General features: G+C 53.4%; 1 protein-coding gene across 5 annotated transcripts in view; it reads left to right on the top strand.

The window, feature by feature from the left end:
* LOC137356811 (CREB-regulated transcription coactivator 2-like) overlaps positions 1 to 27,880 on the top strand; it is a 174,773-nt gene that overhangs the window by 71,341 nt on the left and 75,552 nt on the right. For 4 of the 5 annotated variants that reach the window (XR_010971111.1, XR_010971110.1, XM_068022604.1 and 1 more), the window contains exons 2-4: positions 11,818 to 11,928; positions 15,152 to 15,253; positions 20,092 to 20,153. Coding sequence is in view for 3 of the 5 variants with exons in the window: in XM_068022604.1 (XP_067878705.1) it covers positions 11,818 to 11,928; positions 15,152 to 15,253; positions 20,092 to 20,153 (275 nt within the window). In the remaining 2 variants the exon portion in view is untranslated. The remainder of the gene's footprint in view (positions 1 to 11,817; positions 11,929 to 15,151; positions 15,254 to 20,091; positions 20,154 to 27,880) is intronic. The other variant, XM_068022603.1, reaches the window with a different exon arrangement.

The following is a 27,880-nucleotide window of genomic DNA, read 5'->3' as shown; positions in this document are numbered from 1 at the left end:
AGGACAGGTCTGTCACTGTATAATACTGGGGTACCGTACTGGTGGGGACAGGTCTGTCAGTGTATATCACTGAGGTTACAGTACTGGTGGGGACAGGTCTGTCAGTGTATAATACTGTGGTACAGTACTGGTGGGGGACAGGTCTGTCACTGTATGACACTGGTGTACAGTACTGGTGGGGACAGGTCTGTCACTGTATAACACTGGGGTACAGTACTGGTGGGGGACAGGTCTGTCATTGTATTATACTGTGGTACAGTACTGGTGGGGGACAAGTCTGTCACTGTATAATACTGTGGTACATTACTGGTGGGGGACAGGTCTGTCACTGTATGACACTGGTGTACAGTACTGGTGGGGACAGGTCTGTCACTGTATAACACTGGGGTACAGTACTGGTGGGGGACAGGTCTGTCATTGTATTATACTGTGGTGCAGTACTGGTGGGGGACAAGTCTGTCACTGTATAATACTGTGGTACAGTACTGGTGGGGGACAGGTCTGTCACTGTATAATACTGTGGTACAGTACTGGTGGGGGACAGGTCTGTCACTGTATGACACTGGTGTACAGTACTGGTGGGGACAGGTCTGTCACTGTATAACACTGGGGTACAGTACTGGTGGGGGACAGGTCTGTCATTGTATTATACTGTGGTGCAGTACTGGTGGGGACAGGTCTGTCACTGCATAACACTGTGGTACAGTACTGGTGGGGGACAGGTCTGTCAATGCATAACACTGGGGTACAGTACTGGTGGGGACAGGTCTGTCACTGTATAATACTGTGGTACAGTACTGGTGGGGACAGGTCTGTCACTGCATAATACTGTGGTACAGTACTGGTGGGGACTGGTCTGTCACTGTATAACACTGGGGTCCAGTTCTGGTGGGGACAGGTCTGTCACTGCAAAATACTGTGCGACAGTACTGGTGGGGACAGGTCTGTCTGTGTATAATACTGGGGTACAGTACTGGTGGGGACAGGTCTGTCAGTGTATAATACTGGGGTACAGTACTGGTGGGGACAGGTCTGTCAGTGTATATCACTGGGGTACAGTACTGGTGGGGACAGGTCTGTCAGTGTATGTCACTGTGGTACAGTACTGGTGGGGACAGGTCTGTCAGTGTATAATACTGGGGTCCAGTTTTGGTGGGGACAGGTCTGTCACTGTATATCACTGAGGTTACAGTACTGGTGGGGACAGGTCTGTCAGTGTATGTCACTGTGGTACAGTACTGGTGGGGACAGGTCTGTCACTGTATAATACTGGGGTCCAGTACTGGTGGGGACAGGTCTGTCACTGTATAACACTGGGGTACAGTACTGGTGGGGGACACGTCTGTCACTGTATAACACTGTGGTACAGTACTGGTGGGGACAGGTCTGTCTGTATAACACTGGGGTACAGTACTGGTGGGGACAGGTCTGTCACTGTATAATACTGGGGTACAATACTGGTGGGTACTGGTCTGTCACTGTATATCACTGGGGTACAGTACTGGTGGGGAGAGGTCTGTCACTGTCTCTCACTGAGGTACAGTACTGGTGAGGACAGGTCTGTCACTGTATAATACTGGGGTACCGTACTGGTGGGGATCGGTCTGTCACTGTATAATACTGGGTTCAGTACTGGTGGGGACAGGTCTGTCACTGTATAATACTGTGGTACTGTACTGGTGGGGGACACGTCTGTCACTGTATAACACTGTGGTACAGTACTGGTGGGGACAGGTCTGTCACTGTATATCACTGGGGTGCAGTACTGGTGGGGACAGGTCTGTCACTGTGTAACACTGGGGTACAGTACTGGTGTGGACAGGTCTGTCTGTATAACACTGGGGTACTGTACTGGTGGGGACAGGTCTGTCAGTGTATAATACTGAGGTACAGTACTGGTGGGGACAGGTCTGTCACTGTATAACACTGAGGTACAGTACTGGTGGGGACATGTCTGTCACTGTATAACACTGTGGTACAGTACTGGTGGGGACAGGTCTGTCACTGTATAACACTGGGGTACAGTACTGGTGGGGACAGGTCTGTCACTGTATATCACTTGGGTACAGTACTGGTGGGGACAGGTCTGTCACTGTATAATACTGAGGTACAGTACTGGTGGGGGCAGGTCTGTTACTGTATAATACTGGGGTACAGTACTGGTGTGGACAGGTCTGTCACTGTATAATACTGTGGTACAGTACTGGTGGGGACAGGTCTGTCACTGTATAATACTGGGGTACAGTACTGGTGTGGACAGGTCTGTCACTGTATAATACTGAGGTACAGTACTGGTGGGGACAGGTCTGTCACTGTATAATACTGAGGTCCAGTACTGGTGGGGACAGGTCTGTCACTGTCTAATACTGAGGTACAGTGCTGGTGGGGACAGGTCTGTCACTGCATAACACTGTGGTCCAGTACTGGTGGGGACAGGTCTGTCAGTGTATAACACTGGGGTACAGTATTGGTGGGGACAGGTCTGTGAGTGTATAACACTGTGGTACAGTACTGGTGGGGACAGGTCTGTCACTGTATAACACTGGGGTACAGTACTGGTGGGGACAGGTCTGTCACTGTATAACACTGGGGTACAGTATTGGTGGGGACAGGTCTGTCACTGTATATCACTGCGGTACAGTACTGATGGGGACAGGTCTGTCACTGTATAACACTGAGGTACAGTACTGGTGGGGACAGGTCTGTCACTGTATAATACTGAGGTACAGTACTGGTGGGGACAGGTCTGTCACTGTATTACACTGTGGTACAGTACTGGTGTGGGCAGGTCTGTCACTGTATAGCACTGGGGTACAGGATTGGTGGGGACAGGTCTGTCACTGTATATCACTGCGGTCCAGTACTGGTGGGGACAGGTCTGTCACTGTATAATACTGAGGTACAGTACTGGTGGGGACAGGTCTGTCACTGTATCATACTGAGGTCCAGTACTGGTGGGGACAGGTCTGTCACTGTATAACACTGGGGTACAGTACTCGTGGGGACAGGTTTGTCACTGTATAACAGTGGGGTACAGTACTGGTGGGGACAGGACTGTCACTGTATAATACTGGGGTACAGTACTCGTGGGGACAGGTTTGTCACTGTATAACACTGGGGTACAGTACTCGTGGGGACAGGTTTGTCACTGTATAACACTGCGGTACAGTACTGGTGGGGACAGGTCTGTCACTGTATAATACTGGGGTACAGTACTGGTGGGGAGAGGTCTGTCACTGTATAATACTGAGGTACAGTACTGGTGGGGGCAGGTCTGTCACTGTATAGCACTGGTGTACAGTATTGGTGGGGACAGGTCTGTCACTGTATATCACTGCGGTCCAGTACTGGTGGGGACAGGTCTGTCACTGTATAATACTGAGGTACAGTACTGGTGGGGACAGGTCTGTCACTGTATAACACTGGGGTACAGTACTCGTGGGGACAGGTTTGTCACTGTATAACAGTGCGGTACAGTACTGGTGGGGACAGGACTGTCACTGTATAATACTGGGGTACAGTACTGGTGGGGAGAGGTCTGTCACTGTATAATACTGAGGTACAGTACTGGTGGGGACAGGTCTGTCACTGTATAACACTGGGGTACAGTACTCGTGGGGACAGGTTTGTCACTGTATAACAGTGCGGTACAGTACTGGTGGGGACAGGACTGTCACTGTATAATACTGGGGTACAGTACTGGTGGGGGCAGGTCTGTCACTGTATAATACTGTGGTACAGTACTGGTGGGGGACAGGTCTGTCACTGTATAATACTGTGGTACAGTACTGGTGGGGGACAGGTCTGTCACTGTATGACACTGGTGTACAGTACTGGTGGGGACAGGTCTGTCACTGTATAACACTGTGGTACAGTACTGGTGGGGGACAGGTCTGTCACTGTATAATACTGTGGTACAGTACTGGTGGGGGACAGGTCTGTCACTGTATGACACTGGTGTACAGTACTGGTGGGGACAGGTCTGTCTCTGTATAACACTGGGGTACAGTACTGGTGGGGGACAGGTCTGTCATTGTATTATACTGTGGTGCAGTACTGGTGGGGACAGGTCTGTCACTGCATAACACTGTGGTACAGTACTGGTGGCGGACAGGTCTGTCAATGCATAACACTGGGGTACAGTACTGGTGGGGACAGGTCTGTCACTGTATAATACTGTGGTACAGTACTGGTGGGGACTGGTCTGTCACTGCATAATACTGTGGTACAGTACTGGTGGGGACTGGTCTGTCACTGTATAACACTGGGGTCCAGTTCTGGTGGGGACAGGTCTGTCACTGCAAAATACTGTGCGACAGTACTGGTGGGGACAGGTCTGTCTGTGTATAATACTGGGGTACAGTACTGGTGGGGACAGGTCTGTCAGTGTATAATACTGGGGTACAGTACTGGTGGGGACAGGTCTGTCAGTGTATATCACTGGGGTACAGTACTGGTGGGGACAGGTCTGTCAGTGTATGTCACTGTGGTACAGTACTGGTGGGGACAGGTCTGTCAGTGTATAATACTGGGGTCCAGTACTGGTGGGGACAGGTCTGTCACTGTATATCACTGAGGTTACAGTACTGGTGGGGACAGGTCTGTCAGTGTATGTCACTGTGGTACAGTACTGGTGAGGACAGGTCTGTCACTGTATAATACTGGGGTCCAGTACTGGTGGGGACAGGTCTGTCACTGTATAACACTGGGGTACAGTACTGGTGGGGGACACGTCTGTCACTGTATAACACTGTGGTACAGTACTGGTGGGGACAGGTCTGTCTGTATAACACTGGGGTACAGTACTGGTGGGGACAGGTCTGTCACTGTATAATACTGGGGTACAATACTGGTGGGTACTGGTCTGTCACTGTATATCACTGGGGTACAGTAGTGGTGGGGAGAGGTCTGTCACTGTCTCTCACTGAGGTACAGTACTGGTGAGGACAGGTCTGTCACTGTATAATACTGGGGTACCGTACTGGTGGGGATCGGTCTGTCACTGTATAATACTGGGTTCAGTACTGGTGGGGACAGGTCTGTCAGTGTATATCACTGAGGTACAGTACTGGTGGGGACAGGTCTGTCACTGTCTAATACTGGGGGACAGTACTGGTGGGGACAGGTCTGTCACTGTATAATACTGGGTACAGTACTGCTGGGGACAGGTCTGTCACTGTATAACACTGTGGTACAGTACTGGTGGGGACAGGTCTGTCTGTATAACACTGGGGTACTGTACTGGTGGGGACAGGTCTGTCAGTGTATAATACTGAGGTACAGTACTGGTGGGGACAGGTCTGTCACTGTATAACACTGAGGTACAGTACTGGTGGGGGCAGGTCTGTTACTGTATAATACTGGGGTACAGTACTGGTGTGGACAGGTCTGTCACTGTATAATACTGAGGTCCAGTACTGGTGGGGACAGGTCTGTCACTGTCTAATACTGAGGTACAGTGCTGGTGGGGACAGGTCTGTCACTGCATAACACTGTGGTCCAGTACTGGTGGGGACAGGTCTGTCAGTGTATAACACTGGGGTACAGTACTGGTGGGGACAGGTCTGTCACTGTATAACACTGGGGTACAGTACTGGTGGGGGCAGGTCTGTCACTGTATTACACTGGGGTACAGTACTGGTGGGGACAGGTCTGTCACTGTATAACACTGGGGTACAGTATTGGTGGGGACAGGTCTGTCACTGTATATCACTGCGGTACAGTACTGATGGGGACAGGTCTGTCACTGTATAACACTGAGGTACAGTACTGGTGGGGACAGGTCTGTCACTGTATAATACTGAGGTACAGTACTGGTGGGGACAGGTCTGTCACTGTATAACACTGTGGTACAGTACTGGTGGGGGCAGGTCTGTCACTGTATAGCACTGGGGTACAGTATTGGTGGGGACAGGTCTGTCACTGTATATCACTGCGGTCCAGTACTGGTGGGGACAGGTCTGTCACTGTATAATACTGAGGTACAGTACTGGTGGGGACAGGTCTGTCACTGTATCATACTGAGGTCCAGTACTGGTGGGGACAGGTCTGTCACTGTATAACACTGGGGTACAGTACTCGTGGGGACAGGTTTGTCACTGTATAACAGTGGGGTACAGTACTGGTGGGGACAGGACTGTCACTGTATAATACTGGGGTACAGTACTCGTGGGGACAGGTTTGTCACTGTATAACACTGGGGTACAGTACTCGTGGGGCCAGGTTTGTCACTGTATAACACTGCGGTACAGTACTGGTGGGGACATGTCTGTCACTGTATAATACTGGGGTACAGTACTGGTGGGGAGAGGTCTGTCACTGTATAATACTGAGGTACAGTACTGGTGGGGGCAGGTCTGTCACTGTATAGCACTGGGGTACAGTATTGGTGGGGACAGGTCTGTCACTGTATATCACTGCGGTCCAGTACTGGTGGGGACAGGTCTGTCACTGTATAATACTGAGGTACAGTACTGGTGGGGACAGGTCTGTCACTGTATAATACTGAGGTCCAGTACTGGTGGGGACAGGTCTGTCACTGTATAACACTGGGGTACAGTACTCGTGGGGACAGGTTTGTCACTGTATAACAGTGGGGTACAGTACTGGTGGGGACAGGACTGTCACTGTATAATACTGGGGTACAGTACTCGTGGGGACAGGTTTGTCACTGTATAACACTGGGGTACAGTACTCGTGGGGACAGGTTTGTCACTGTATAACACTGCGGTACAATACTGGTGGGGACAGGTCTGTCACTGTATAATACTGGGGTACAGTACTGGTGGGGAGAGGTCTGTCACTGTATAATACTGAGGTACAGTACTGGTGGGGACAGGTCTGTCACTGTATAACACTGTGGTCCAGTACTGGTGGGGACAGGTCTGTCACTGTATAACACTGGGGTACAGTACTCGTGGGGACAGGTTTGTCACTGTATAACACTGGGGTACAGTACTGGGGGACAGGTCTGTCACTGTATAACACTGGGGTACAGTACTGGTGGGGACAGGTCTGTCACTATTTCTCATTGGGGTACAGTACTGGTGGGGACAGGTCTGTCAGTGTATAAAACTGTGGTACAGTACTGGTGGGGACAGGTCTGTCACTGTATATCACTGGGGTACAGTACTGGTGGGGACAGCTCTGTCAGTGTATAAAACTGTGGTACAGTACTGGTGGGGACAGGTCTGTCACTGTATATCACTGGGGTACAGTACTGGTGGGGACAGTTCTATCAGTGTATAACACTGGGGTACAGTACTGGTGGGGACAGGTCTGTCACTGTATAATACTGGGGTACAGTACTGGTGGGGCCAGTTCTATCAGTGTATAACATTGGGGTACAGTACTGGTGGGGACAGGACTGTCACTGTATAATACTGGGGTACAGTACTGGTGGGGCCAGGTCTGTCACTGTATAATACTGGGGTACAATACTGGTGGGTACAGGTCTGTCACTGTATATCACTGGGGTACAGTACTGGTGGGGACAGGTCTGTCACTGTATATCACTGAGGTACAGTACTGGTGAGGACAGGTCTGTCACTGTATAATACTGGGGTACAATACTGGTGGGTACAGGTCTGTGAGTGTATAATACTGAGGTATAGTACTGGTGGGGACAGGTCTGTCAGTGCATATCACTGAGGTACAGTACTGGTGGGGACAGGTCTGTCAGTGTATATCACTGAGGTACAGTACTGGTTGGGACAGGTCTGTCACTGTCTAATACTGGGGTACAGTACTGGTGGGGGCAGGTCTGTCACTGTATAACACTGGGGTCCAGTACTGGTGGGGACAGGTCTGTCACTGTATAATACTGGGTACAGTGCTGGTGGGGACAGGTCTGTCACTGTATAATACTGTGGTACAGTACTGGTGTGGGACACGTCTGTCACAGTATAACACTGGGGTGCAGTACTGGTGGGGACAGGTCTGTCACTGTATAATACTGTGGTACAGTCCTGGTGGGGGACAAGTCTGTCACTGTATAACACTGGTACAGTACTGGTGGGGACATGTCTGTCATTGTATAATACTGTGGTACAGTACTGGTGGGTGACAGGTCTGTCACTGTATAACACTGGGGTACAGTACTGGTGGGGACAGGTCTGTCACTGTATAACACTGGGGTACAGTACTGGTGGGGACAGATCTTTCACTGTATAACACTGGGGTACAGTACTGGTGGGGACAGGTCTGTCAGTGTATAACACTGGGGTACAGTACTGGTGAGGACAGGTCTGTCACTGTATAACACTGGGGTACAGTACTGGTGGGGACAGGTTTGTCACTGTATAACACTGGGGTACAGTACTGGTGGGGACAGGTCTGTCACTGTATAACACTGGGGTACAGTACTGGTGGGGACAGGTCTGTCACTATAACACTGGGGTACAGTACTGGTGGGGACAGGTCTGTCACTGTATAACACTGGGGTACAGTACTGGTGGGGACAGGTCTGTCACTGTATAACACTGGGGTACAGTACTGGTGGGGACAGGTCTGTCACTGTATAACACTGGGGTACAGTACTGGTGGGGACAGGTCTGTCACTGTATAACACTGGGGTACAGTACTGGTGGGGACAGGTCTGTCACTGTATAACACTGGGGTACAGTACTGGTGGGGACAGGTCTGTCACTGTATAACACTGGGGTACAGTACTGGTGGGATCAGGTCTGTCACTGTATAACACTGGGGTACAGTACTGGTGGGGACAGGTCTGTCACTGTATAACACTGGGGTACAGTACTGGTGGGGACAGGTCTGTCACTGTCTAATACTGTGGTACAGTACTGGTGGGGACAAGTCTGTCACTGTATAATACTGTGGTACAGTACTGGTGGGGACAGGTCTGTCACTGTATAACACTGGGGTACAGTACTGGTGGGGACAGGTCTGTCACTGTCTAATACTGTGGTACAGTATTGGTGGGGACAGGTCTGTCACTGTATAACACTGGGGTACAGTACTGGTGGGGACAGGTCTGTCACTGTATAACACTGGGGTACAGTACTGGTGGGGACAGGTCTGTCACTGTATAACACTGTGGTACAGTACTGGTGGGGACAGGTCTGTCACTGTATAACACTGTGGTACAGTACTGGTGGGGAGAGGTCTGTCACTGTATAACACTGGGGTACAGTACTGGTGGGGACAGGTCTGTCACTGTATAACACTGGGGTACAGTACTGGTGGGGACAGGTCTGTCACTGTCTAATACTGGGGTACAGTACTGGTGGGGACAGGTCTGTCACTGTATAACACTGGGGTATAGTACTGGTGGGGACAGGTCTGTCACTGTATAACACTGGGGTACAGTACTGGTGGGGACAGGTCTGTCACTGTATAACACTGTGGTACAGTACTGGTGGGGACAGGTCTGTCACTGTATAACACTGTGGTACAGTACTGGTGGGGAGAGGTCTGTCACTGTCTAACACTGGGGTACAGTACTGGTGGGGACAGGTCTGTCACTGTATAACACTGGGGTACAGTACTGGTGGGGACAGGTCTGTCACTGTATAACACTGGGGTACAGTACTGGTGGGGACAGGTCTGTCACTGTATAACACTGGGGTACAGTACTGGTGGGGACAGGTCTGTCACTGTATAACACTGGGGTACAGTACTGGTGGGGACAGGTCTGTCACTGTATAACACTGGGGTACAGTACTGGTGGGGACAGGTCTGTCACTGTATAACACTGGGGTACAGTACTGGTGGGGACAGGTCTGTCACTGTATAACACTGGGGTACAGTACTGGTGGGATCAGGTCTGTCACTGTATAACACTGGGGTACAGTACTGGTGGGGACAGGTCTGTCACTGTATAACACTGGGGTACAGTACTGGTGGGGACAGGTCTGTCACTGTCTAATACTGTGGTACAGTACTGGTGGGGACAAGTCTGTCACTGTATAATACTGTGGTACAGTACTGGTGGGGACAGGTCTGTCACTGTATAACACTGGGGTACAGTACTGGTGGGGACAGGTCTGTCACTGTCTAATACTGTGGTACAGTATTGGTGGGGACAGGTCTGTCACTGTATAACACTGGGGTACAGTACTGGTGGGGACAGGTCTGTCACTGTATAACACTGGGGTACAGTACTGGTGGGGACAGGTCTGTCACTGTATAACACTGTGGTACAGTACTGGTGGGGACAGGTCTGTCACTGTATAACACTGTGGTACAGTACTGGTGGGGAGAGGTCTGTCACTGTATAACACTGGGGTACAGTACTGGTGGGGACAGGTCTGTCACTGTATAACACTGGGGTACAGTACTGGTGGGGACAGGTCTGTCACTGTCTAATACTGGGGTACAGTACTGGTGGGGACAGGTCTGTCACTGTATAACACTGGGGTATAGTACTGGTGGGGACAGGTCTGTCACTGTATAACACTGGGGTACAGTACTGGTGGGGACAGGTCTGTCACTGTATAACACTGTGGTACAGTACTGGTGGGGACAGGTCTGTCACTGTATAACACTGTGGTACAGTACTGGTGGGGAGAGGTCTGTCACTGTCTAACACTGGGGTACAGTACTGGTGGGGACAGGTCTGTCACTGTATAACACTGGGGTACAGTACTGGTGGGGACAGGTCTGTCACTGTATAACACTGGGGTACAGTACTGGTGGGGACAGGTCTGTCACTGTATAACACTGGGGTACAGTACTGGTGGGGACAGGTCTGTCACTGTATAACACTGGGGTACAGTACTGGTGGGGATAGGTCTGTCACTGTATAACACTGGGGTACAGTACTGGTGGGGACAGGTCTGTCACTGTATAACACTGGGGTACAGTACTGGTGGGGACAGGTCTGTCACTGTATAACACTGGGGTACAGTACTGGTGGGGACAGGTCTGTCACTGTATAACACTGGGGTACAGTACTGGTGGGGACAGGTCTGTCACTGTATAACACTGGGGTACAGTACTGGTGGGGACAGGTCTGTCACTGTATAACACTGGGGTACAGTACTGGTGGGGACAGGTCTGTCACTGTATAACACTGGGGTACAGTACTGGTGGGGACAGGTCTGTCACTGTATAACACTGGGGTACAGTACTGGTGGGATCAGGTCTGTCACTGTATAACACTGGGGTACAGTACTGGTGGGGACAGGTCTGTCACTGTATAACACTGGGGTACAGTACTGGTGGGGACAGGTCTGTCACTGTATAACACTGGGGTACAGTACTGGTGAGGACAGGTCTGTCACTGTATAACACTGGGGTACAGTACTGGTGAGGACAGGTCTGTCACTGTATAACACTGGGGTACAGTACTGGTGAGGACAGGTCTGTCACTGTATAACACTGGGGTACAGTTTTCCCATTTATGTACCAGGAACTGGAAGCACTATTGTCGAGGGTGCTTTACTCTGTATCTAACCCCGTGCTGTACCTGCCCTTTAGACACCAGTGTGTACTTTTAATAAGCGCCTTTCTCTCTCAAAATTATCTCATTTAACAGGGCCTGTACATGTATCAGTCTGAGAATGTGTGTGCGTGTAATGTGTGTTGTATAATTGTATGTTTGTATTGTGTGTAGTTTGGTGTATGTAGTGTAGTGTGTGTATTGTATATAGTGGAGTATATTGTGTGTGTTGTGGATTGTTTGTAATGTGTGTGTGTATATTATGCCACACTGATGAACTTGATTTGATTGTTGTTTCACTGTCCCAATGGTCCAGTTTTCACTTGGCTGCCACCGTGCACTCACAACTCCTACTGCTTCTTTCTCTTCCTGTGTAAATTTGGACCAGGTATCACTCACCTGTGTTTCTCCCTCAGTTACAGGCTCAGAAGGTGCACCAGCTCCGCCTGTCGCAGACTCGAGGGCCTTATTATGGTGGGTCCTTGCCAAATGTCAATGCCATCTCAAGCAACACCACTGAGTTCCAGGTAATCATGGCTATTTGCTGCTAACACTGGATGCTGCAGGAATCTCAGGATAGCTGTTCATATTGATGGACAGTCAGGACCTGTTCCCTTTGGTCCAGGGGATATCTTGAGGATCTCCATATCTCATCCTTGCTCTTTATATTTCCTCACAATTATTTTGCGTCAACTGTGGGTCAATGAGTAGCAATCTCACCTCTGAGTCTGGAGTTCAAGTTGCACTCCAGAGGCTTGAGCACATAATTGGGGTTACAGTCCATTGCAGAAATGAGGGAGCGCACACTGTTTGGGAACAGAGGGGGTGCGGGTGTTAGTACCGAGGAAGTGCCGCACTGTTGGAGGGGCAGCATTGAGGGAGTGCCGCACTGTCGGAGGGTCAGTACTGAGGGAGCGCCGCACTGTTGGAGGGTCAGTACTGAGGGAGTGCCGCACTGTTGGAGGGTCAGTACTGAGGGAGTGCCGCACTGTTGGAGGGTCAGTACTGAGGGAGTGCCGCACTGTCGGAGGGTCAGTACTGAGGGAGTGCTGCACTGTCGGAGGGTCAAGAGTGAGGGTGCGCCGCACTGTCAGAGGGTCAGTACTGAGGAAGTGCTGCACTGTCGGAGGGTTTGAACTGAGGGAGCACCGCACTGTCGGAGGGTCAGTACTCAGGGCGCGCAGCACTGTCGGAGGGTCAGTACTGAGGGAGCGCCGCACTGTCGGAGGGTCGGTACTGAGAGAGCGCCGCACTGTCGGAGGGTCAGTACTGAGGGAGTACCGCACTGTCGGAGGGTCAGTACTGAGGGAGTACCGCACTGTCGGAGGGTCAGTACTGAGGGAGCGCCGCACTGTCGGAGGGTCGGTACTGAGAGAGCGCCGCACTGTCGGAGGGTCGGTACTGAGAGAGCGCCGCGCTGTCGGAGGGTCAGTACTGAGGGAGTGCCGCACTGTGGGAGGGTCAGTACTGAGGGAGTGACGCACTGTCGGAGGGTCAGTATTGAGTTAGTGCAGCACTGTCGGAGGGTCAGTACTGAGGGTGTGCCGCACTGTCGGAGGGTCAGTACTGAGGGTGCGCCGCACTGTCGGAGGATCAGTACTGAGGGAGTGCAGCACTGTCGGAGGATCAGCACTGAGGGAGTGCCGCACTGTCGGAGGGTCAGTACTGAGGGAGCGCGCACTGTCGGAGGGTCAGTACTGACGGTGTGCCGCACTGTCGGAGGATCAGTACTGAGGGAGTGCCGCACTTTCGGAGGGTCAGTACTGAGGGAGCGCCGCACTGTCGGAGGGTCAGTACTGAGGGAGTGCCACACTGTCGGAGGGTCAGTATTGAGGGAGCGCCGCACTGCCGGAGGATCAGTACTGAGGGAGCGCCGCACTGTCGGAGGGTTAGTACTGAGGGAGTTCTGCACTGTCGGAGGGTCAGTACTGAGGGAGTGCCGCACTGTCGGAAGGTCAGTACTGAGGGAGTTCTGCACTGTCGGAGGGTCAGTACTGAGGGAGTGCCGCACTGTCGGAGGGTCAGTACTGAGGGAGTTCTGCACTGTCGGAGGGTCAGTACTGAGGGAGTGCCGCACTGTCGGAGGGTCAGTACTGAGGGAGTTCTGCACTGTCGGAGGGTCAGTACTGAGGGAGTGCCGCACTGTCGGAGGGTCAGTACTGAGGGAGTTCTGCACTGTCGGAGGGTCAGTACTGAGGGAGTGCCGCACTGTCGGAGGGTCAGTACTGAGGGAGTTCCGCACTGTCGGAGGGTTAGTACTGAGGGAGCGCCGCCCTGTCGGAGGGTCGGTACTGAGAGAGCGCCGCACTGTCGGAGGATTTGAACTGAGGGAGCGCCGCACTGTCGGAGGGTCAGTACTGAGGAAGTGCCGCACTGTCGGAGGATTTGAACTGAGGGAGCGCCGCACTGTGGGAGGGTCAGTACTGAGGGAGTGCCGCACTGTGGGAGGGTCAGTACTGAGGGAGTGCCGCACTGTCGGAGGGTCAGTATTGAGGTAGTGCAGCACTGTCGGAGGGTCAGTACTGAGGGAGTGCGTCACTGTCGGAGGGTCAGTACTGACGGTGTGCCGCACTGTTGGAGGATCAGTACTGAGGGAGTACCACACTTTCGGAGGATCAGCACTGAGGGAGTGCCGCACTGTCGGAGGGTCAGTACTGAGGGAGCGCGCACTGTCGGAGGGTCAGTACTGACGGTGTGCCGCACTGTTGGAGGGTGAGTACTGAGGGTGCGCCGCACTGTCGGAGGGTGAGTACTGAGGGTGCGCCGCACTGTCGGAGGGTGAGTACTGAGGGAGCGCCGCCCTGTCGGAGGGTGAGTACTGAGGGAGTGCCGCACTGTCGGAGGGTCAGTACTGAGGGAGTGCCGCACTGGCGGAGGGTCAGTACTGATGGAGCACGCACTGTCGGAGGGTCAGTACTGACCGTGTGCCGCACTGTCGGAGGGTCAGTACTGAGGGAGTACCACACTTTCGGAGGGTCGGTACTGAGGGAGTGCCGCACTGTCGGAGGATCAGTACTGAGGGAGTGCAGCACTGTCGGAGGGTCAGTACTGAGGGAGTGCAGCACTGTCGGAGGGGCAGTACTGAGGGAGTGCAGCACTGTCGGAGGATCATTACTGAGGGAGTGCCGCACATTCGGAGGATCATTACTGAGGGAGTGCCGCACTTTCGGAGGATCAGTACTGAGGGAGTGCAGCTCTGTCGGAGGGGCAGTACTGAGGGAGCACTGCACTGTCGTGGAGGGTCAGTACTGAGGGTGTGCAGCACTGTCGGAGGGGCAGTACTGAGGGAGCGCAGCACTGTCGTGGAGGGTAGTCTTTCAGTTGAGGTCCTATCTGCTCTTTTGGGTGGATGTAAGAGATCCCATGGCCACTGTATTTGAGGAGGGGCAGTGGAGTTCAGCCCAGTGTCCTGGGCCAATATTTATCCCTTAGCCAACAACACATAGTTATTTAGCTGTTTGTGGGATCTTGCTGTTCACCAATTGACTGCTGCTTTTCCTGCATTATAACAGTTACTCTGCTTCAAGGAAGCACTTGTTTAGCTGTAAAGTGCTTTGGGATGAGCTGAGGGTGTAGATGCTGCTGTTGGAATGCAAGCCTTATTTGAGGAATGAATTATTTTATGACTGTCTTGGTGGCTGCATCTTCTGGAATAGTCCTGTGGGGTGGGACAGAGACCCTTGAACAGTGTTTGCCTAATTCAGCCTTTTGTGTCTTTTGAGTTTATTTATTGTTAAATTTGATCCATAGAGTCCCTTTAACTCAGCGCTGGATTCTAGTCGTGGAACACGCCATCACGGATTGGTGGAAAGGGTACAGAGAGCGAGGCTGATGTCCCCTCACAGACGACAGATATCTTTTTTTTTGGCTTTGTCCTCCCCTTTACACATTAACAGTCGGAAGCGAGCAAATAGGAATTGTAAGGAAGGAAGTGTCTCCCAGCCAGTAACTTCACCTCGTAACATTACGGCGTATAACTGACAAAATCGTCGAAATTTACAGCATGGAAGGAGGCCATTCAGCCCATCGACTAGGAGCCATCCAGCCTAATCCCACTTTCCAGCTCTTGGTCCAAAGCCTTGTAAGTTACAGGATTTCAGGTGCATATCCAAGTATTTTTAAAATGTTATGAGGATTTCTGCCTCTACCACCCTTTCAGACAGGGAGTTCCAGATCCCCACCACCCTCTGGGTGAAAACATTTTCCTTTGAATTCCCTTTGAACCTCCTCCTTATCCTAAATCTGCGCCCCCTGGTTCTGGACCCCTCAACCAAGGGGAATAGGGACTTCATAGCCACTCTGTCTAGATTCCTCATAATTTTATACACTTCAGTTAGGTCTCCCCCCAGCCTCCCCTGTTCCAAAGAAAACAACCCGAGCCTATCCAATCTTACCTCATAACTAAAATTCTCCAGTCCAGGCAACATCCTCATAGATTTCCTCTATACCCTATCCAGTGCAATCACATTTTTCCTATACTGCGGTGACCAGAACTGCATGCAGTACTCCAGCTGTGACCTAACTAGTGTTTTATACAATTCCAGAAAAACATCCCAGCTCTTGTATTCTATTCTTCGGTTAATAAAGGCAAGTATCCCGTATGCTTTCTTCGCTATCTTATCTACCTGTTCAGCCACCTTCAGGGATCTGTGGAAATGCACTCTGAGATCCCTCAGTTCCTCTTCACTTCTCGGTATCCTACCATTTTTCTGTATTCTTTTTCCTTGTTAGCCTTCCCCAAATGCATTACCTCACACTTCTAAGGATTGAACTCTCTTTGCCACTGTTCCACTCACCTGACTAGTCCATTGATATCTTCCTGCAGTCTACTGCTTTCTTCTTCATTACAAACCACATGGCCAATTTTTGTATCATTTGCAAACTTTTTAACCATACCCCCTACATTCAAGTTCAAATCATTGATACATACCACAAAAGGCAAGGGACCGATTACTGAGATAAAAACAAGAAATGCTGGAAATACTCAGCAGGTCTGGCAGCATCTGTGGAGAGAGAAGCAGAGTTAACGTTTCGGGTCAGTGACCTTTCTTCGGAACCCTATTACTGAGCCCTGCGGAACCCCACTGGAAACAACCTTCCAGTCACAAAACATCCATCGACCATTACCCTTTGCTTCCTGCCTCTAAGTCAATTTTGGATCCAACTTGCCCCCTTGCCTTGGATCCCATGGACTTTTACTTTTGCCATCAGTCTGCAATGTGGGACCTTATCAAAAGCCTTGCTAAAATCCATATAGACTACATCAACTGTACTCCCCTCATCGACCCTCCTTGTTACCTCCTCAAAATATTCAATCATTTTAGTCAGATATGACCTTAACAAACCTGTGCAGTCTTTGATTAATCCATGTCTTTCTAAATGAAGATTTATCCTGTCCCTCAGAATATTCTCCAATAATTTGGAAACTGAATACAAAATTGGCTCAGTGGCAAGAAACAAAGGGTAATTGTTGATGGGTGTTTTTGTGACTGGAAGGCTGTTTCCAGTGGCGTTCCGCAGAGCTTGGTACTGGGTCTCCTGCTTTTTGTGGTATATATTAACGATTTGGATGTAAATGTAGGGGAATGATCAAGAAGTTTACAGACGACACAAAGATTGGCCGTGTGGTAGATAGCGAGGAGGATAGCTGTAGGCTACAGGAAGACATTGATGGTCTGGTCAGATGGGCAGAAAAGTGGCAAATGGAATTCAACTTGGAGAAGTGTGAAGTGATGCATTTGGGGAGGTCAAACAAGGCAAAGGAATACACAATTAATGGGAAGATATTGTGAGGTGTAGAGGAAGTGAGGGACCTTGGAGTGAATGTCCACAGATCCCTGAGGGTAGCAGGACAGGTCAATAAGGTGGTTAAGAAGGCATATGGAATCCTTTCCTCTATTAGTTGAGGTATGGAATATAAGAGCAGGGAGGTTATGCTAGAACTGTATAACTCATTGGTTAGGACACAACTTGAGTACTGTGTGCAGTTCTGGTCACCTCATTACGGAAAGGATGTAATTGCACTAGAGAGAGGGTACAAAGGAGATTTACCAGGATGTAGCCAGGACTGGAAAAATGCAGCTATGAGGAAAGATTGGATAGGCTGGGGAGAGATCTGATTGAAATGTACAGAATTTTGAGGGGCCTATTTACCTTAGCAGAGAGGTCAGCATAGATTTAAAGTGATTGATAGAAGGATTAGAGGGGAAATGGGGGAAATTTTGTTCACCCAGAGGGTGATGGAGGTCTGGAACTCACTGCCTGAAAGAGTGGAAGAGGCAGAAAACCTCATCTCATTTAAAAGCTGCATGGATGTACACCTGAAGTTCTGTAACCTGCAGGGTTACAGACCTAATACTGGAAAGTGGGATTAGGCTGGGTGGCTTTATTTTTCAGCAGGCGCTGACACGATGGGCCAAGTGGCCTCTTCCTGTGCTGTAAACTTTCTATGATTCTAATTTTCTTACCACCGAGGTTAGACTGTCTGGCCTGTAATTACTCGGTCTAGCCCTTTTTAAACAATGGTAAAACATTAGCTGTCCTCCAGTCCTCTGGCACCATGCCTGTAGCCAGAGAGGATTGGAAAATGATGGTCAGAGCCTCCGCTATTTCTTCTCTTGCTTCCCTTATCAGCCAAGGATATGTTTCATCTGGGCCTGGGGATTTATCCACTTTCAAAGATGTTAAACCCCTTAATATTTCCTGTCACTATGTTAATTACATCTGATATTTCACATTCCTTGTCCCTGATTGTAATACCTCTATCAATCCTCTCTTTTGTGAAAACAGATGCAAAGTATTAACTAAGAACCATACCCACGTCCTCCGCCTCCACATACAGGTGACCATTATGGTCCCTAATAGGTTCTACTCTTTCTTTAGTTATCTTCTTGCTTTTTATGTATTTATAAAAAATCTTTGGGTTTCCCTTGATTTTATTTGCCAATATTTTTTCATACCGTCTCTTTGTTTTCCTAATTTCCTTTTTAATTTCACCCTTACACTTTTTATACTCCTCTAGGCTTTCTGAAGTATTGAGCCCTCAGTACCTGTCATGAGCTTCCCTTTCTTTCTTTATCATCTCCTTTAAGCCGCTTGACATCCAAGGGACTCAAGGTTTGTTCGTCCAACCCTTTTTCTTTAGGGAACATACTTGTTCTGAACCCTTGATTGTCTTCAACAACAAGAAATGCTGGATTCACTCAGCAGGTCTGGCAGCATCTGTGGAAAGAGAAGCAGAGTTAACGTTTCGGGTCAGTGACCCTTCTTCGTTCCGAAGAAGGGTCACTGACCCGAAACGATAACTCTGCTTCTCTTTCTACAGATGCTGCCAGACCTGCTGAGTGAATCCAGCATTTCTTGTTTTTGTTTCAGATTTCCAGCATCCGCAGTATTTTGCTTTTACCTTGATTGTCTTCCACTGATCTGGCACTGATTTACCTTCAAGTAGCTGTTTCCAGTCCACTTTAACTAAATCACATCTCAGATTAGTAAAATTAGCTTTTGCCCAATTGAGAACTTTAATTCCTGGTCTATCTCTTTGTCCTTTTCCATAACTACCCTAAATCTAACCGAATTATGATCACTTCTACCAAAGTGCTCCTCAACTGATACTTCCTTCCACCTTCCCAGCTTCATTCCCTAAAACTAAGTCCAGAATCGCGCCCTCTTTTGTTGGGCTTGCTCCGTACTGGCTGAAAATAAAGTTCTCTCGAATGCATTTTAAGGATTTTACCCCCTCCGTGCCTTTAACTCTAATTCTATCCCAATTAATATTAGCATAGTTAAAATCCCCCACTATTCCTGTGATATTGTTTCAGCATTCCTCAGAGATTTACCTACATATCTGCTCTTCTATCACCCTCTGACTGTTTGGGAGTCTGTGGTACACTCCCAGTGCTGTGATTGCCCTTTTTTTCCCTTCAGTTTATCCCCATATTTGATGATCCTTCCACCATATCACCCCATCTTACAGCTATAATTCTTTCTTTCATCAATATTATGACAACCCCCGTCCTTTTTTTATTCCCCAATGTATCTCATCTGAAAACCCAGCAATGTTGAGCTGCCATTCTTGTCCAACTGTTAACCATGTCTCAGTAATAGCTATAATATCATACTCCCACATGTCATTCTGTGCTGTCAGCTCCTCTACCTTATTCTTGCATTGAAGTATGTACCATTTCGCACTGCCAAACTCCCTTGTCTGTTTTCTAGCCTTTGTTCCCTATGCCTTTACTAGTTTTCTGCCTTCCATTTAAACCTTTTCTTCTCTCCCTTCTGAATCTACTCTCAGGTTTCCATCCCCCTGCCAAGCTATTTTAAACCCTTCCCAACAGCACTAGTAAACCTCACTGCAAGAAAATTTGTCATGGCCCTGTTGGGGTGCAACCCATCTGGCAATTGTAGGTCCCACCTACCAAAGGGTGGAGCCATTCCCTCCCTACGACCCTGCAGTGAAGCCTTGTGTCTGCTCAGCAGCTGCAGGGTGCCCTATACCTGGGACTCCGTGCCTCGGGGAGCATGCCTGTGTTGTTACTGCCCCAGCCCTGCCCTTGGTGCCCTGAATGCCCACCGTACTTTTAATGTCTGTTCTGGGTACAGTGTACCAAGTGCACCCCCCACCACCCCTTCCCATCCCCTGCCCACCTTGCAGAGTCCGAGCTAAATTCCTTGACTAATGTGTGCACGTTGACAGTTCCCCATACAGCTCTGCATACCTGTCGCCTCCCCCAGACACCAGCTGGAGAAGGTAAGAAGTTTTTTTTATATTGCAGTGCAGGATGCGCTCTGCTGTCTTGTCCAGGGATGTGGCAGTGGGAGTCATCGTCTAACTTGCAGGCAGTCTCTGAAAGAGACATGTCAAGACAAACCCGCTCCCCCCACCCCCCCACCCCCCCCATCCCCTCTATCAGCGGGAGGGTGCAATCTCAGCACGACATGTTTATACAGACAATTCCCATTCTCAGTTTAGACATCGAAACTTGTAATGTTGACCAGAAATGCACACACATGTAAGATTTGTAATTGTTATATTACACAACAGGGTGAAAACTGGTGAGGATTGAGTGTAGTGTACCTGAGTAGAGGTGTCCAACAACAAGGGCGAGTGGTTTGTTGAGGCAAATGCTTCAGTTCTCACTCAAACATTGGCACTTGCACCATCTCAAGTCCGACTGATGCAAAACTGCAGTAACCCTGGTAGCAAATGGCACCACGCAGCAGGCCTGGGATTAGGTTGAACCATACCTATCACCCTACAATGGTAGAGGAGTGTTGGGAGTGTCCCAGCTTCCTGCATGAGTCCCTCAGTTACTGCATCACTTCTCCTCTGTCCTCTGATTATTGTCTTGGCCAGCTGCAAGTTTGCTTTCTCAGTTTCTTCCTTTAAGGTGGGTGCAGGCCCAGGGTTATGGAGTATTCTCCTTACTGTGCATTGATTGTTGGCTCTTTTCCCTGCTGTCTCTATCAGCAGTTTTCATCTGTCCTCAGTCTTATTCTTAAGTCTGATCTCTCAGCTCTTGTCACTATCTGCTCTTCTGGAATGTGCTCTGGACAGGCCAGGTTCTTTCATTCCTCTCTGCTTGTGTGTGTCTCTCTCCCTTGTGTCACTATCTCCTTCCTCTGTGGAACTGCACTTTGGACGCTCTTGTCTCTTATTCCTGTCTCCGGACTACGAACTGCCCCTTAGTGCTTTTAGGGACTTGGACACTCTGGTGCCTTACACTTAGCACATTTGTGCTCACGCTCGTGCCTATGTGCAGGACACTGCTCAGCAGGGGGTGTGTGACATTCCTGGCGATTGGAATCTTCTCGCATTCGACTGCACAAACCTGCGAGGCTCAGGTACAGCTACTATTCCTCCATCCACCCCTCTGTTTCCAAAGCCGATGTGTGAAGGCCCTGAGTGAGATTCCCTCAGGCTCTCACCCTGCTGTCTCCTGAGGTGGAATTCAACAGTTTTGTTTGTAGGCTCTGGGCAGGTGGCCAATGGGATATGGGTTAGAACTATAGAATGAAACCGTACAGAAGGAGGCCATTCAGCCCATCGTGCCTGTGCCAGCTCATTGAAAAAGGTATCCAGTTGGTCCCGGTCCCTGCCCTACTCTTTCCTCATAATCGTACAATGGTTACAGACTTTCTGGTAGTGATGTTTCATTGTGAACCTCGATGACCCTTGCACCATGTCAACTTGACGTAGCATGAAGTGATTTTCTTCTGAAAAATCGCACATCGACAAAGGTAAAAGAAAAGTCCACATGCAGGGCAGGTTACTGAACCCCTGACAGGGTAAATGGGACCGAGTTTAACATCATCAATCTTGCAATCTAGCAGAGTAAAGAAACAGCACAGGAGAGTGGACAGGGGCTGCACCCAGCTCCCCTAACATTCATAGGGGCTGCACCCAGCCCCCCTGACATTCACAGGGGCTGCACCCAGCTCCCCCGACATTCACCGGGGCTGCACCCAGCTCCCCCGACGTTCACCGGGGCTGCACCCAGCTCCCCCGACATTCACCGGGGCTGCACCCAGCTCCCCCGACATTCACCGGGGCTGCACCCAGCTCCCCCGACATTCACCGGGGCTGCATCCAGATCCCCCGACATTCATAGGGGCTGCACCCAGCTCCCCCGACGTTCACCGGGGCTGCACCCAGCTCCCCCGACATTCACCGGGGCTGCACCCAGCCCCCCTGACATTCATAGGGGCTGCACCCAGCTCCCCTGACATTCACCGGGGCGGCACCCAGCTCCCCCGACATTCACCGGGGCTGCACCCAGCTCCCTCGACATTCACCGGGGCGGCACCCAGCTCCCCCGGCATTCACCGCGGCTGCACCCAGCCCCCCTGACATTCATAGGGGCTGCACCCAGCTCCCCCGACATTCACCGGGCCTGCACCCAGCTCCCCCGACATTCACCGGGGCTGCACCCAGCTCCCCCGACATTCACCGGGGCTGCACCCAGCTCCCCCGACATTCACCGGGGCGGCACCCAACTCCCCCGACATTCGCCAGGGCTGCATCCAGATCCCCCGACATTCACCGGTGCTGCACCCAGCTCCCCCGACATTCACCGGGGCGGCACCCAGCTCCCCCGACATTCACCGGGGCGGCACCCAGCACCCCCGACATTCACCGGGGCGGCACCCAGCTCCCCCAACATTCACCGGGGCGGCACCCAGCTCCCCCGACATTCACCGGGGCTGCACCCAGCTCCCCCGACATTCACCGGGGCTGCACCCAGCTCCCCTGCCATTCACCCTCCAGCACCTCGGCCATGGGACCATTCAGACAATTGGGCTCAGGTTCTAACTGGATGTCCAGATACCTGTTCATGCAGCAGTTGTCACTGGGTTGTGATGAGGTTTAGATACTCTGGCTAACCTTGGTCCTCCACCTCCGGCTAACCTTGGTCCTCCATCTCCAGCACCCCCGCACGCCCACCCCGATTCTGCGCCCGCCCCCCGTCTGCGCTCCCGCCCCCCCCGTCTGCGCCCCCAGCCTGCGGCCCTGCCCCCAGCCTGCTCTCGCTCTCGTGCTCTCGCTCGCTCTCTCTCTCTCGCTCTCTCTCGCTCGCTCGCTCTCGCTCTCGCGCTCTCTCTCGCGCTCTCTCTCGCGCTCTCTCTCGCGCTCTCTCTCGCGCTCTCTCTCGCGCTCTCTCTCGCGCTCTCTCTCTCGCTCTCTCTCTCGCTCGCTCTATCGCTCGCTCTATCTCACTCGCGCTCTATCTCACTCGCGCTCTATCTCACTCGCGCTCTATCTCACTCGCGCTCTATCTCACTCGCGCTCTATCTCACTCGCGCTCTATCTCACTCGCGCTCTATCTCACTCGCGCTCTATCTCACTCGCGCTCTATCTCACTCGCGCTCTATCTCACTCGCGCTCTCTCTCACTCGCGCGCTCTCTCACTCGCGCGCGCTCTCTCACTCGCGCGCGCTCTCTCACTCGCGCGCTCTCTCACTCGCGCGCTCTCTCACTCGCGCTCTCTCTCACTCGCGCTCTCTCTCACTCGCGCTCTCTCTCACTCGCGCTCTCTCTCACTCGCGCTCTCTCTCACTCGCGCTCTCTCTCACTCGCGCTCTCTCTCACTCGCGCTCTCTCTCACTCGCGCTCTCTCTCACTCGCGCTCTCTCTCACTCGCGCTCTCTCTCACTCGCGCTCTCTCTCACTCGCGCTCTCTCTCACTCGCGCTCTCTCTCACTCGCGCTCTCTCTCACTCGCGCTCTCTCTCACTCGCGCTCTCTCTCACTCGCGCTCTCTCTCACTCGCGCTCTCTCTCACTCGCGCTCACTCTCTCACTCGCGCTCTCTCTCACTCGCGCTCTCTCTCACTCGCGCTCTCTCTCACTCGCGCTCTCTCTCACTCGCGCTCTCTCTCACTCGCGCTCTCTCTCACTCGCGCTCTCTCTCTCTCGCGCTCTCTCTCTCTCGCGCTCTCTCGCGCGCTCTCTCGCGCGCTCTCTCGCTCGCGCTCTCTCTCGCTCGCGCTCTCTCTCGCTCGCGCTCTCTCTCGCTCGCGCTCTCGCTCGCGCTCTCGCTCTCTCTCGCGCTCTCTCTCGCGCTCTCTCTGTCTCTCCCTCTCGCGCTCACTCTGTCTCTCCCTCTCGCGCTCTCTCTGTCTCTCCCTCTCGCGCTCTCTCTGTCTCTCCCTCTCGCGCTCTCTCTGTCCCTCCCTCTCGCGCTCTCTCTGTCTCTCCCTCTCGCGCGCTCTCTCTGTCTCTCCCTCTCGCGCGCTCTCTCTGTCTCTCCCTCTCACGCGCTCTCTCTGTCTCTCCCTCTCGCGCTCTCTCTGTCTCTCCCTCTCGCGCTCTCTCTGTGTCTCCCTCACGCGCTCTCTCTGTCTCTCCCTCTCGCGCTCTCTCTGTCTCTCCCTCTCGCGCTCTCTCTGTCTCTCCCTCTCGCGCTCTCTCTGTCTCTCCCTCTCGCGCTCTCTCTGTCTCTCCCTCTCGCGCTCTCTCTGTCTCTCCCTCTCGCGCTCTCTCTGTCTCTCCCTCTCGCGCTCTCTCTGTCTCTCCCTCTCGCGCTCTCTCTGTCTCTCCCTCTCGCGCTCTCTCTGTCTCTCCCTCTCGCGCTCTCTCTGTCTCTCCCTCTCGCGCTCTCTCTCCCTCTCGCGCTCTCTCTCCCTCTCGCGCTCTCTCTCCCTCTCGCGCTCTCTCTCCCTCTCGCGCGCTCTCTCCCTCTCGCGCTCTCTCTCTCTCCCTCTCTCTCTCCCTCTCTCTCTCCCTCTCTCTCTCCCTCTCTCTCTCCCTCTCCCCCTCTCGCGCTCTCTCTCGCGCTCTCTCTCGCGCTCTCTCTCGCGCTCTCTCTCGCGCTCTCTCTCGCGCTCTCTCTCGCGCTCTCTCTCGCGCTCTCTCTCGCGCTCTCTCTCGCGCTCTCTCTCGCGCTCTCTCTCGCGCTCTCTCTGTCTCTCCCTCTCGCGCTCACTCTGTCTCTCCCTCTCGCGCTCTCTCTGTCTCTCCCTCTCGCGCTCTCTCTGTCTCTCCCTCTCGCGCTCTCTCTGTCTCTCCCTCTCGCGCTCTCTCTGTCTCTCCCTCTCGCGCTCTCTCTGTCTCTCCCTCTCGCGCTCTCTCTGTCTCTCCCTCTCGCGCGCTCTCTGTCTCTCCCTCTCGCGCGCTCTCTGTCTCTCCCTCTCGCGCGCTCTCTGTCTCTCCCTCTCGCGCGCTCTCTCTGTCTCTCCCTCTCGCGCGCTCTCTCTGTCTCTCCCTCTCGCGCGCTCTCTCTGTCTCTCCCTCTCGCGCTCTCTCTGTCTCTCCCTCTCGCGCTCTCTCTGTCTCTCCCTCTCGCGCTCTCTCTGTCTCTCCCTCTCGCGCTCTCTCTGTCTCTCCCTCTCGCGCTCTCTCTGTCTCTCCCTCTCTCTCTCCCTCTCTCTCTCCCTCTCGCTCTCTCTCGCGCTCTCTCTCTCTCTCCCTCTCGCGCTCTCTCTCTCTCTCCCTCTCGCGCTCTCCCTCTCTCTCTCTCTCCCTCTTGCGCTCTCCCTCTCTCTCTCTCTCCCTCTCGCGCTCTCTCTCTCTCTCTCCCTCTCGCGCGCTCTCTCTCTCTCCCTCTCGCGCTCTCTCTCTCTCTCCCTCTCGCGCTCTCTCTCTCTCTCCCTCTCGCGCTCTCTCTCTCGCGCTCTCTCTCTCGCGCTCTCTCTCGCTCGCGCTCTCGCTCGCGCTCGCGCTCTCTCTCGCGCTCTCTCTCGCGCTCTCTCTCGCGCTCTCTCTCGCGCTCTCTCTGTCTCTCCCTCTCGCGCTCACTCTGTCTCTCCCTCTCGCGCTCTCTCTGTCTCTCCCTCTCGCGCTCTCTCTGTCCCTCCCTCTCGCGCTCTCTCTGTCCCTCCCTCTCGCGCTCTCTCTGTCCCTCCCTCTCGCGCTCTCTCTGTCTCTCCCTCTCGCGCGCTCTCTCAGTCTCTCCCTCTCGCGCGCGCTCTCAGTCTCTCCCTCTCGCGCGCTCTCTCTGTCTCTCCCTCTCGCGCTCTCTCTGTCTCTCCCTCTCGCGCTCTCTCTCTCTCTCCCTCTCGCGCTCTCTCTCTCTCTCCCTCTCGCGCTCTCTCTCTCTCTCCCTCTCGCGCTCTCTCTGTCTCTCCCTCGCGCGCTCTCGCGCTCTCTCTCCCTCTCGCGCTCTCTCTCCCTCTCGCGCTCTCTCTCCCTCTCGCGCTCTCTCTCCCTCTCGCGCTCTCTCTCCCTCTCGCGCTCTCTCTCCCTCTCGCGCTCTCTCTCCCTCTCGCGCTCTCTCTCCCTCTCGCGCTCTCTCTCCCTCTCGCGCACTCTCTCCCTCTCTCGCGCTGTCTCCCTCTCGCGCTCTCTCTCTCTCCCTCTCGCGCTCTCTCTCGCGCTCTCTCTCGCGCTCTCTCTCGCGCTCTCTCTCGCGCTCTCTCTCGCGCTCTCTCTGTCTCTCCCTCTCGCGCTCTCTCTGTCTCTCCCTCTCGCGCTCTCTCTGTCTCTCCCTCTCGCGCTCTCTCTGTCTCTCCCTCTCGCGCTCTCTCTGTCTCTCCCTCTCGCGCTCTCTCTGTCTCTCCCTCTCGCGCTCTCTCTGTCTCTCCCTCTCGCGCTCTCTCTGTCTCTCCCTCTCGCGCGCTCTCTGTCTCTCCCTCTCGCGCGCTCTCTGTCTCTCCCTCTCGCGCGCTCTCTCTGTCTCTCCCTCTCGCGCGCTCTCTCTGTCTCTCCCTCTCGCGCGCTCTCTCTGTCTCTCCCTCTCGCGCTCTCTCTGTCTCTCCCTCTCGCGCTCTCTCTGTCTCTCCCTCTCGTGCTCTCTCTCTCTCTCTCTCGCGCCTCTCTCTCTCTCTCTCCCTCTCGCGCTCTCCCTCTCTCCCTCTCGCGCTCTCCCTCTCTCCCTCTCGCGCTCTCCCTCTCTCCCTCTCGCGCTCTCCCTCTCTCCCTCTCGCGCTCTCCCTCTCTCCCTCTCGCGCTCTCCCTCTCTCCCTCTCGCGCTCTCGCGCTCTCTCTCTCTCTCTCGCGCTCTCTCTCTCTCTCGCGCTCTCTCTCTCTCTCTCGCGCTCTCTCTCTCCTCTCGCGCTCTCTCTCTCTCTCGCGCTCTCTCTCTCTCTCGCGCTCTCTCTCTCTCTCGCGCTCTCTCTCTCTCTCTCGCGCTCTCTCTCTCTCTCGCTCTCTCGCTCTCTCTCTCGCTCTCTCTCGCGCTCTCTCTCGCGCTCTCTCTCGCGCTCTCTCTCGCGCTCTCTCTCGCGCTCTCTCTCGCGCTCTCTCTCGCGCTCTCTCTCGCGCTCTCTCGCGCTCTGTCTCTCTCTCGCGCTCTCACTCTCTCTCTCTCGCGCTCTCTACGCGCTCGCTGTCTCTCTACGCGCTCGCTGTCTCCCGCGCGCGCTCTCTGCCTCCCGCGCGCTCTCTGCCTCCCGCGCGCTCTCTGCCTCCCGCGCGCTCTCTGCCTCCCGCCGCGCTCTCTGCCTCCCGCGCGCTCTCTCTGTCTCCCGCGCGCGCTCTCTGTCTCCGCGCGCGCTCTCTGTCTCCCGCGCGCGCTCTCTGTCTCCCGCGCGCGCTCTCTGTCTCCCGCGCGCGCTCTCTGTCTCCCGCGCGCGCTCTCTGTCTCCCGCGCGCGCTCTCTGTCTCCCGCGCGCGCTCTCTGTCTCCCGCGCGCGCTCTCTGTCTCCCGCGCGCGCTCTCTGTCTCCCGCGCGCGCTCTCTGTCTCCCGCGCGCGCTCTCTGTCTCCCGCGCGCGCTCTCTGTCTCCCGCGCGCGCTCTCTGTCTCCCGCGCGCGCTCTCTGTCTCCCGCGCCCGCTCTCTGTCTCCCGCGCCCGCTCTCTGTCTCCCGCGCCCGCTCTCTGTCTCCCGCGCCCGCTCTCTGTCTCCCGCGCGCTCTCTCTGTCTCCCGCGCCCGCTCTCTGTCTCCCGCGCCCGCTCTCTGTCTCCCGCGCGCGCTCTCTGTCTCCCGCGCGCGCTCTCTGTCTCCCGCGCCCGCTCTCTGTCTCCCGCGCCCGCTCTCTGTCTCCCGCGCCCGCTCTCTGTCTCCCGCGCGCGCTCTCTGTCTCCCGCGCGCGCTCTCTG

Source organism: Heterodontus francisci, chromosome 46 (assembly GCF_036365525.1).
Source record: "Heterodontus francisci isolate sHetFra1 chromosome 46, sHetFra1.hap1, whole genome shotgun sequence".
In the NCBI taxonomy this organism is placed as follows: Eukaryota; Metazoa; Chordata; class Chondrichthyes; order Heterodontiformes; family Heterodontidae; genus Heterodontus; species Heterodontus francisci.
Note: the sequence above shows the minus strand (reverse complement) of the source record. Positions and strands in the feature narration are given on the sequence as shown.